Source organism: Spea bombifrons, chromosome 13 (assembly GCF_027358695.1).
Source record: "Spea bombifrons isolate aSpeBom1 chromosome 13, aSpeBom1.2.pri, whole genome shotgun sequence".
NCBI lineage: Eukaryota > Metazoa > Chordata > Amphibia > Anura > Pelobatidae > Spea > Spea bombifrons.
In genome coordinates this window covers 16,362,701-16,374,187 of record NC_071099.1, presented here as the reverse complement: position 1 = coordinate 16,374,187, position 11,487 = coordinate 16,362,701, and the positions used below count along the sequence as shown (strand labels likewise).

At 42.7% G+C, this 11,487-nt stretch overlaps 1 protein-coding gene across 1 annotated transcript; it reads left to right on the top strand.

The window, feature by feature from the left end:
- The first annotated feature begins 2,760 nt into the window (after nt 1–2,760).
- On the top strand, nt 2,761–9,289 carry PSMD11 (proteasome 26S subunit, non-ATPase 11). Its single transcript, XM_053453415.1, has 14 exons — nt 2,761–2,881; nt 3,373–3,474; nt 3,938–4,062; nt 4,905–4,976; nt 5,321–5,378; nt 5,882–6,076; nt 6,205–6,349; nt 6,477–6,537; nt 6,986–7,048; nt 7,141–7,266; nt 7,575–7,610; nt 7,837–7,888; nt 8,009–8,151; nt 8,564–9,289. Exons 1-13 carry the CDS (start codon nt 2,791–2,793, stop codon nt 8,149–8,151), a joined length of 1,269 nt encoding a protein of 422 aa, XP_053309390.1. The 5' UTR covers nt 2,761–2,790; the 3' UTR covers nt 8,564–9,289.
- Nucleotides 9,290–11,487: the final 2,198 nt, after the last annotated feature.

Below are 11,487 nucleotides of genomic sequence, written 5' to 3'. Positions count from 1 at the left end.
TTGCGCTTGACAAATAATTCTCAGAACTTTACACCTGGGTTAAGAAATCCAATATTCTGTGGAATTAAGATCCTCTGCCCCTACCATCGTTGGAGGAGTAAGAGTCTATCGATGTTTTAAACCCCGGTCGGTGGGGAGAAGCTTATGCTATTAGCACCTAATCCTTTAAAAGCAGTTGCAGGATGGCAGCAACACAACTTTTAAGGTCACAAGTGTCAGACACAAGAGAACCCCAGGGAACATGCACCCCCCTAGACACGTTTAAGGAAAGGTTGAGAGGAGCGAATCTTCATGCATTTCCCATTCTTCTGCTCTCATGGGCAGCGTGGGAAACACTTGAGCTTTGGGATACAGGGAGCGCATTGATTTTTATGGATCGAACATTGGTGCTTTTATCTGAGAGAACTTGACAACTCCTTCTGATAAAAGAGATGATTCTTCAAACTATGCTTACGAGGCAGGAAAAAAAAACCCAAAACACATTACACTTCGGCTCAACTAAGAAGTAGCAAAGAGGCTCCATTGATAATCTATTTTCTCCTGGATTCTGACACACGGTAAGATCTGCATTAGACAACCAAGGAAAATGTTAACACTGCACATATTTATTTCTAGCAAAACTATGGGATATTGCTATGGCAGGTTGGGGTTTCGGTATGAAAATGGTAATGATAGTGAAGGTGGGTTACGGGTCTGACAAGTTTATTGCAGTAGTGGAAGAGCGGGCTATAGGTGATATAATTGCTTTGAGACGATTATTTGACTAAATATCCCAGATGTAATATAGAAATCCACAGACCCTTTACCCATTCCTAGAAATTACCAAATTAGTGTCATTGACCCATCGGGACTGGGGCTTTTTCATAATCTTTTTTTTGCCTTTTTACCATGTTTTCCATATTTGATGAACCCACATAAATTATACTTCGTTTTGATCAGGAGTGCCTTCTTTTAAAACCATAGAAATACATAAAACATAATATATGGTAACAGATTTTTTTCAATTTTGCTTAAAATGTCTTCCATACTGTAGGTGCCACAGCCGAACTAAGACCCAAAGTTCAACCACCTCCTTATTACAGTCCCCACCCCACATATATATTTTGATGTTCAAGAGGGCCACATCCATCCACATAGCGGATTACTATAATCATATTCTGGTTGTCCCCGGACGTTATACTCTGCTTGGCATTTACTCAATTAGTGCTCCTATAACCACAATTCTTGGAAGATCAGCCTCCATATAAGCCCATAAACGGGCGCTGCACTGATACCACTTACAACTAGCGGGCACACATCTTATACATGCTTTTTTTCCTCGGAATATCATTGATCAGAATTCCTCTTATTTATTTTTTGGGAGGGGGGGCATCCTGTTATTAGGACAAATGTGAGACATGCAGAAGAGGCTACAATAAGTTCTCATTTTTTGTTTGCTTTTTAATACTAACTGTTCCTAAACCCATTAAACCCAAAATAACGGTACAAAAAAGGGTTAAAAGTGCGCCTTTTCTTCCGCTGCGATGAAGGCAATATTACTTAACCCCTTAATGACAAGACTGTTGATCAATTGATTAATGAGTATCCAGATTTACTGCTATTCACATACACATTATTGTGATTCTATACCCCCCCAACATGGCCAAAGAGGGACACATTTGTTTTACAGGATATAGTTAAACGTTTAGCGACTTGGTGACCTCCATCGTAATTTAATTTAGAGTACAAGGCCTTTTGTAGAAGAAGAATAATGTGATTTATTTACACAATTGAATTTATAAACACATTTCCTTCTGTTTATAAACAAATAATTGTAACAGCTATGGCTCTGGAAAAACATTGACATGATAAATAAAAGGGACATGAGTGGATGAAAAATAGACATGGCATTTACTGCCAAATGAGGGACTGTCCCATCAAAGCACAGACACTTGGAAGGTATAGGACTACTACTAGAAGACCACGCTTTACCCAACAGTTATTCCTGGGAAAAAGGGACATCAAGGGGAATGAAAAAGAGGTATTTGTGAGGTATTTTATAGCTGGGTCTGAGATTACATCCAATTTGTTTGAGCCCCATGTCCACAATTAAACCGGGCAATGTATCTACTGCGGAATAAGTACCTCAGCCACCTTTGGAAAGGTTACACAATGACCGCCTCATGTTATATAATATAGGACTTAGGTGGTATTTTGTAGAAACGTAGAATCTGACGGCAGATATACCCATTCGGCCTGTCTAATCTGCCCAATTTCTGATGTAGAGACTGAAAGCTTAATTGTTGGTCTTGCATTTTTTTTTTTAAATTATTTTTACTGCATTAGCTTCTTCCCCTTCTGCTAGGAGGCCTTTCCGTTTACAAACTACCCCCTCAGTAAATTAAAACTCTCCAACATTATATCGAACGCTCCGACCCTCTAGCTTAGTTCAGTTTAAGACCTCTTGTTCTAACGTGGGTCCTTTGCAATACACCTCACTCTCGCAGATTGCTAAAGCCCTTTAATGTAACTAAATGTTATTTCCTCCTCCAAGCTGTATAATTGTAATAGTATAGTCATTATTTTAGTCAAAACTCAAGATTGCAGGACGCTCTGAACCGGTACGCTCTCTGTCAAAGCGGGCATTGACTTGCAGCGCGCCAAAATGCCTCCTACCCTCCTCCTACAACTACACGTCCCAAAACGTCTTGCGCCAAACCCCGGAACGGATTCTCAGAGAGCGTTCCAAACTTCCGGCGCGGTTACTTCCGGCCCGGAAGAGCTGTGTCAGGGTGCAGGGATAGGGGAAAGATGGCGGCCGCGGCTGTTATTGAATATCAGAGAGCGCAAGAAATGCTCGTGACGGACAAAGCGGCGAGTATAGACATATTGCAGTCTATAGGTGAATGGCTTATACGGCTAGCGCTTTCTTTGGGGGGTCAGAGGGGCAGGGAGGAGCGAGAACTTAGTGGTTCACTGGGCTCCAGAGGAAATGAACAATGTGAATGTATTGGAGTCTATAGGGGCAGGCAGTGAATCGGTCTCTATACATTTCCTGGGTATAGTTTATCTAATTAAATCCGATGTATGGGGTTTATAGCCTGCAGGGCCCTGGATGGCCCCAGCTAGGCAGGGGATTGGTCAGAAGAGTTGTAGTGATCTGAGCATGCATAGGGAAATGATAAAGTATAGGGGACTGGGGTGTGTGGAATATATGATTAAAACATATTTTAGGCCATTTCCGGAGACCTGTCAAAAACCAAGATCCATCGCCTATTCTAAATGGCCTTCCTGGTGTAATCTGATCCGGCACCGTTGACTTAAATTGTGAAAGACATCTACCCGCGGATCAAAGTAACTCCAATGCTTTAGCGTCTCGCGTTTATCTTTCAGTGAAGCGAGACATCCAGGAAAGCGATGAAGAAGCTGTCCGCGTTAAGGAGCAAAGCATCCTGGAGTTGGGTGGGCTTCTTGCCAAGACCGGGCAAGCTGCAGGTGAATTATTGGGAAAGTTCTTGGGACGGGATATGCGAGGGCTTTCGAATTACATCCCCGTTACATCTATTTCTGTACATTCTGTAGCAAGTCGACTGCATTGTGAATGTAATTCTACACGTGGGATGGGTCTACGTTTTAAGATCGTACTGGAAAAGAATACATTATGGAAGTAAAAATGGCAATACTGACTCATCACTTCTTTTAGAAATAGTACTGACTCATGCCTGTCATGGGGGGTGACATGACTGGGTTTACACCTTATGTGTACATACGTTTGATGTGTAGAATGGCAAACAATGCAAGTTGTTCCACCTTTACTTAAATAATCTATTTTTATGTAATAATAATATTTTGTTTTTACATCCCAAAGTTTATACTGATTTTTTTCTATTGTTTTCTGTTGCTTTCTCCCTGATGTATATTTTGCTGCTACTTCACCTTTTTTGCACTTTTTGGGCAGAACTGGGAGGCCTCCTGAAGTATGTACGTCCGTTTCTCAACTCCATCAGCAAGGCCAAAGCAGCCAGGCTTGTAAGGTCCCTTCTGGACTTATTCTTAGACATGGAGGCAGCAACTGGGCAAGAGGTAAGAATGAAGTAAAAGCTTGACTTGTGAAGTTGGTCTGGGTTTAAGTTTCTTCATATTACTGGACCCTGAGGACAAATGTACTTTGTCTTCTAGCGTTTCTCGATATAAAAATGTATTTTATATGGTACGTCTCAGACAGCGCATTACAGCACTTTATTAGGAGGCGATTAGTGCACGCAAGGTGTGCGTTTTCAGGTAGGACGGTGCGCACCTCCTGCTTGTAGACTTAGTCAAACTAACCTTGGGCTTGTACTTAATTATGCAGGGAAAAAGTTACCCTAATGGTATCGTCCCCAACAATACACATATTAAGGATTTTCTCATGTGATCGCACATGCTCTTTGATGGACTAAGGCTATTTGCCCCGTGCGAAGACATTCTGAAAACTTGTCCCATTTGAAGCTCCTTGATGTGTCAAATCCATGCTGAGCGCAATAATCTGAAGCTGCAATATAAACATGCAACAGATCCATGGTGCAGCTGTAACAAAATTAATGCACACGCAGAAAATATATATACATACAAAAAAACGACAGAAAGGAAAGTGCACCCTTAAAAGCATAACCATCCAGATTCTGGGCTGCGGCCGAAATAATCAACACAAACACACAACAAAGTAAAAGATCAGCGCACACCCAGCAAATACTGTTTAAGAGCATCTATCTCGGGCATAAATATTGGGGATTCCATCACAATCATTGTCACACAAGTCACCATTTAACTAAACTGCTAGGTGGGTTCCATAAGTAAGATATGCCATTGTAGCTACTTTTGTACAGGTGAAACATAAACATTTAGGTTTGTAGAAATTCTTTACAACAGGTATGTTTCTCTTCTAGGTGGAACTCTGCTTGGAATGCATTGAATGGGCTAAGGCAGAGAAGAGGACTTTCTTACGTCAAGCACTTGAGGTATGGCAGCATATGCCTTGAGAAGTGCGATGTCCATCACAGGCTCTCTTTTCTTGGTGGCTCAGTCGTTGTAGGGGGGAGCGTACAGTTTAAAAGAGTTTGATTTGGCTCTTAAGGTAGTGTGGCCAGCGTGTTTCTCACTGTAAGGGGATCACCTGAATCCAGTATCTTAAATTTGGTTGCAAGGATTCGATTGAAATGGTATCTTTTTTATGACTGATATTTATTGCTTCATATACCACAATAATTTTACTTAAGATGGCATAAAATGAAACAAACCTTACTTCTGATGCTTTGATCTCTTCATTCAATTTATCGTGTGCGTTTTTGTGTAATTGTCCCAGGCTCGTCTCGTATCTCTTTACTTTGACACTAAACGGTATCAAGAGGCATTGCAGTTAGGTAAGTAATCCTGCAGAAGGCAGTCTCGCTACATGCTAATCGTATCAGCACTTGTGCATCGAATGCATATATAGTTTCCATAGTAATGGTCTTTAAAGTGTAACTGTTAACCCTTTTGGTGACAGTATGCCAATATAACACTGGCAATATAAACTCAAAGAATGTCTCAAGTTTTTATTTAAGTGACAGATCTGCTAATAGTTATTTGCTTAACACAGAAAGGTGTCTTTAAACTTCACGTTGAGTTTTCACTCACTTGTTGAGGTGGAATAAAGTGTTTTCAGGATTTTGTGTAATTTTTTGTGTAAGGATCTTGTGTAATTCTGTATTTATGTTTACATTTGATAGACCCTGCCTTGATTCTATTGCGCACGAACATGCAAATCCTGACCTCTCTTGTAGAGCATCTCCAGGGAGATCGAGACATTTTTTGGCTGTGTTAGTGTATTTGTACTGTTGATCTTAAAATCTGCCGATAAAACAAACGTTCCTTCTATCGCCAGGTTCACAACTTCTACGCGAGTTAAAAAAGATGGACGACAAAGCGCTTTTGGTGGAAGTTCAGCTACTAGAGAGCAAGACTTACCATGCCCTCAGCAACTTACCCAAAGCCCGGGCTGCGCTGACATCTGCCCGTACCACAGCCAACGCCATCTACTGCCCGCCAAAACTGCAGGCTGCTCTGGACATGCAGTCAGGTTGGCATTTGTTCCTGTACAGCGTATCTGGCCTGCTAATAATTTGGAAATATTATTATGGCTTCGTTTTGTTGTTTTGACCATTAAAATAGGCATATATAAAATATTTTATGTACTTTTTAATTCAGGCATAATCCATGCAGCCGAGGAGAAGGACTGGAAAACTGCCTACTCCTATTTCTACGAGGCCTTTGAGGGATATGATTCCATAGACAGCCCCAGAGCTGTTACAGCACTGAAGTACATGCTGCTTTGCAAGATCATGCTCAATGCGTAAGTGTCTCCAGCTCATTGGAGTATCAATATTCCCATGCGTGTGTATATAGACAGAGAGTAGGGGTCTCTGCATTAGATTACTGGGCCATGTGGAATTTATAGGTTCTTAATATTTCCCCCCCAGCCCTGAAGATGTGCAAGCCCTTGTGAGTGGGAAGCTGGCACTTCGTTACGCCGGACGGCAGGTATGTAGACCCATTACTAATGGCTACTTTCGAACCTAAACGCCCTGCCCTTTGAAAGCCCTCTGTAGAGATGTATGCCAAAGTACCGTGAGCCGATCTGTCCATATATTTCTTTGTAAGAATACAAAATACTGCATGGCTACCGTAAACTTGTTGGCGCATAGCACTGTGATTAGAAATGGGGGGGCCACAAGGCGCTAATCATTCCCCCCTCTTTTGTGTAGGTTGTCCAATAATCCTCTGCATAGCCTTAGTGAAATGGGTCTTGTGTTTCCCAAGTGCCACATGTACAGTTCAGTTTTATCCATAATCCTTATACACCATGTCTTACTCCTCTTTTTTTTATTGAAAACTATATTTTTGGGAGGTATGAAAGATCAACCTTTACAATGGGTAAACACATGTGCATGTGTATAAATGAAGATGTTAATTGATATTTGCCTCATAGACAGAAGCACTGAAGTGTGTGGCCCAGGCAAGCAAGAACCGCTCGCTTGCCAACTTCGAGAAGGTAATGTAAACCATCAGGTGTAATTGGGGGCGATAATAGTGAGCAGCAAATCCTGAACCCAGCCTGACTCCATAACTCTTCACTCTCTGCAGGCACTGACAGATTATAAAGCAGAATTACGGGAGGATCCTATCATCAGCACACACTTGGCCAAACTCTATGATAACCTGCTGGAACAGAACCTCATCCGGGTGATTGAGCCTTTCTCCAGAGTACAGGTAAAGATCTCGCAGTTTGTGCTCCTTGTCAAGATAAACCATCATGCATAACCATTTGTCCATGAGCATGGTAAATAAGGTTGAACACAGAAATTAATTTTCTCAAGCACTTTATAAGTATCGTGCTTATGCTATAGCTTTATCTTGGCCAAATATGCTGGTCCATTAGCGTGCATCATTTTGGTGAAAGATAGAATGGCTTTGTGTTAATCACCCAAAGGTAGCCTCAGACTCATTAAACTCTATCAAGGAAATGATTTCATGATTTTTGGCTTTTTTTCTTACTATAAATTGTATTTTTCTTCTAGATTGACCACATATCAAGTCTCATCAAACTTCCAAAGGTGAGTAATATAAGACCCCATAACATCCAAGCTCTTATTTGAACTCCTGCTTCATAGTCTTGTATTACAGAAACCAATAACTAATAAAAAAAAAAAAACCCACTTACCTTATTGCGTCTAAACCCAGATAGCAGGAATAATGTTCTGTCGCTTCACTTCTTTGTATACCACGTCTATATCCATTAAGATTAACTTTGAATTTAATTGCACTTTCATCTCTTCTCAGCCTGAAGTAGAACGCAAACTCTCCCAGATGATCTTAGACAAGAAGTTTCATGGTACGTGGGGCCAAAATCTCATTACTTTACCAGTAATACATTCATGGGGTGACTTGGTAAACAAGGACGATTGTGTTGTTAAAGATCAGGTTTATAGAATGTATTTCTCATCGTCTACAGGCATTCTGGATCAAGGAGAGGGGGTCCTTATAATCTTCGATGAGCCCCCTGTAGATAAAACCTATGAAGCTGCTTTAGAGACGATCCACAACATGAGTAAAGTGGTGGATTCCCTGTATAACAAAGCGAAGAAGCTCACATAGGTAAGAAGAGATTCTTTAATGGTTTTAGAACAAAAAAAAATGCTTGCGATCGCTCGTTCTGGAAACGCTGCCCAGATTTCCTTAGCGTATCTTATTTCCAAACGTTGGCTCAGCGCAAGCTCTAGCATGGATTCTCCGATCGGCGACGGGAAGACACGCGGTATAAATGAGAAGCTGGCGGAATGCGACCATTTCTCTATCACACGATCAGGAAAGGTTCTTACCGCACACTCTCTGCACGTTACCCGCGTCGTAACAAAAAAACAAGATTTTATTATAACGCGACCCCCCAAGTCTCCCCTGCTGGAGAAACAGCCATATATGCTTCATGATTCTGCCGCTGACCCCATAAGCTGGCTTTAATCCGATTTCCAGGAGTCCTACTTGAGTATAAAATATCTTCTTTCCGCAGATCCTCTCGTTGCTGGGCTTTGAAGATCTGGAGCGGCGGGATTAACGGACACCTCTTTCTCATGTGGGGAGGCAGGGGGTGCAAGGGGGGAGCCTTTTTATTTTTCTCATCCTTCCATGTAACACATTTTGCTTTCACTGTAAAATATTGGGGTTTTTTTTAATCCTTGCACCAGTTTCTCCATACAACGTTGAGTACGTGGGCCCTCGCCTATTTCCAGGGCAGGCTACTTCCCATCTTTTATGCCAACCCATGTGTGGGGGGGTGGTTTGTAGTAAAAAACACTTGCTTGTTTTATAGGATTTTTTGATTGTGAACTGAATAGGGGGAGAAAGAGACATAAATTGACCCGTATTTCTAAACCATGCCCCAGAGCCCCCAATATAGAACCAACTCTTGCCAGTTTAGCAATTTGTGACCTGCTGGCGGAATTAAAATCACCGCTGAATCCACTTTCCGGGTCGTAGATCTGCAGTGGGGGCCGTCCTCGGATAGGCAGGTTTGCCGAAGAATGTTGGGAAATGTCTAATATAGAAATATTTCTATTCTCCCCACCTACGCTCCCTCCTATTCTCTAAATTATGCCCCTTTCCTGCAGATGCCCATTTTAGACCCAAGAGGTGCACAATTGCCCCATCCACCTGAAACCAGAGTATATCTGATGTTCAGATTTGTCCCAATAAAGGTATTTTTTTTCCCCCTCTTCTCTTTTTGAAGTTTTCAAAAGATGTTCTGTGGCTCTGTGTTGCTTTTTGGACCCTGCCTACTATAAGTGTGCGTGCGTGCGCGTGTGTGTCTCGGGGGGAAAAAAAAATGGTTGGGGTAAAATCATATCCTGATCCTGATATCCGGTCGGAAATAAATATTGAAGTAAATATCTTTTATGTGGTTATATCGGCGGACACAGCCAGGGTTAGATTTGCATATACAGCATCAAAAATAAAGACCTCAAGGTTCAGATCCATTCCGTGATGAAGTCAGGAGTCAAATAATACAAAAAGCAAAGACCGTGTACTCGAAAGTCTCTGAATTTCCCCCAAATTCATTCTCGCCGTCACACCTTCACGTTCATTCCTCCCCGTTGTTTTTTTTGGGGGGTTTTCCCCCTCTTTGTAACTATTTTAGCTTCTTTTTCCTTCCTCACGATTATCTGATCTGTGAATCTTGTTCCTGGTTTACCTGTCGTATTTTTCTAGTTCTAGGTTGTTTTTTTTGTTTTTTTTTTTTGTTTTTTTTTTTTAGTTCCTCCACTTTTCTTAGATTTATTACACGTGGTCTCTGTATACAAATATGCTTAGAAAACAAGCTGATCGGAACGGGGTTTGTCTTAAAACCTAAAAGGCAGCGGCTTGCCTCGAGTGTCGATTGTGTGTCGGGGTCGCGGTCTGGCCGGTGCTCTTTATGTTGGTGGCCATGATGTGATATGGAGTTGGTTACGGGGGCGGTGGGTAGAACCAGCGCATGATGGGGTATGAGCTCAGTCTCTCCATCTCGGACACCTTCGCCATGCAAGAAAGGAGCTGAGCTGGCCCGGTATAATGTATAATTCAATAGGTGAATATGATTTAATCAGAAGAATCTTGGTAAAGGTTGGCTCTTGGTCTGTAAGGTCAAGGAACGGAAACGCGACTCCTGACCAGACCACCGTGTGTTAAAGTGATTTAAATGAAGTGACAGATTATTGGATAAACCCCGTCCCCCCTCGGGACTATCCAGGGTTTGTACCTCTGTCTATATCTGGGAGGTTACCCCCTTCTCTCACCTGCTACGTCTCTTACAGCAGGGTGTAGATTGCTGTTTAAGACGCTGACCCACAGGCGATAATGGGCAGCAGATCCAGTTTCAGAGCAATTTGTTGGCCTAGGAGGGTCGCCCCTCCAGGGGGGGGGGCACATTCATGGTTGATCATCTGCAGGTCAAACACAACCGCCTTCGCCGGAGACGGCCTACGTGGAACGCACTGATGGTCTCCTCGGGGGCGGAGTTAGATCCTCTACGATATATTAAAATATCTAAGCAGAGAGATCTATCGCCCCTCGTGCTCCATCGCGTCTCCTGACATAACGCACAGAACCTCTCGTGTTGCATATGATCACGGGTCGGTGAGGACATCCTGAAGGTAGAAATAATCTAGAAGTTACCCGTTGTACATCGCTGCGGAATATGATGGCGCTATATAGAACTGTAAGTAGCTTTTTGTGTTTTTTAAGACATTCTGTAAATACAGGTAGGGTGAGGATTTCCCCGTTTAGCGTTCTTTGTCTCGGCAGAGATTTATTCAGTGTCGCTTCCTTGTCACCCGGCCCCCGGGGGCCTTTCGATCGGATGAACGCAGCAGGTTACGGGGCAGACGCTTCATTTTTCTTTCCTGGAATACTTTAAAAGGTCTTTCGTGCTCGGGGGTTTTCCGGGGGCCAGTTTAAGCCGACTCTTTTTGCATCTCAGATCCCTGTCGTCGTCGTCATCGCCGGTCTTTCTTTTAGAAACGCCTCCCGTTTCCTCGCCCCGCAGCCATGTGTCGTCACCGGGCGCACAGCCGCGCAAGCACAGGTTTTAGGGGCAAACCTTCGAATACTTTCAGTAAAGAGCAGCCACACCAGCCATTTTTCCCTAGGGGAGTAATCGATTCCTTTCCGTGAGCTTCACACACATACAACATGCTAGAGCTTAGTATGTAACGTGTAAAAATACATATACATGCGAACACGGGCTGATGCTTCAGGTCTCCAAATAATACCCCTTTAATACTCTGACAGGTTATGGTGACGTAACGTTTAACGGTGACAGACGGCTCTAACGGTCCATGAACACTAGAACTTGCTACAAGTCAATCTTACTGATGTCACCTGTATTCAAGCAGGGATTCCAGCTGTGCTTTATCATTTAAAAGCCCCGCTAGGCGGGATCGTCAGATTAAATCAGAG

Excerpts from the sequence above, each read along its gene's own strand:
- PSMD11 (XM_053453415.1), top strand. The coding sequence starts at position 2,791 with ATGGCGGCCGCGGCTGTTATTGAATATCAGAGAGCGCAAGAAATGCTC. Across the intron at positions 4,063-4,904 it reads AGGCAGCAACTGGGCAAGAG|GTGGAACTCTGCTTGGAATG; the intron begins GTAAGAATGAAG and ends TTTCTCTTCTAG. Across the intron at positions 6,350-6,476 it reads TGCAAGATCATGCTCAATGC|CCCTGAAGATGTGCAAGCCC; the intron begins GTAAGTGTCTCC and ends TTTCCCCCCCAG.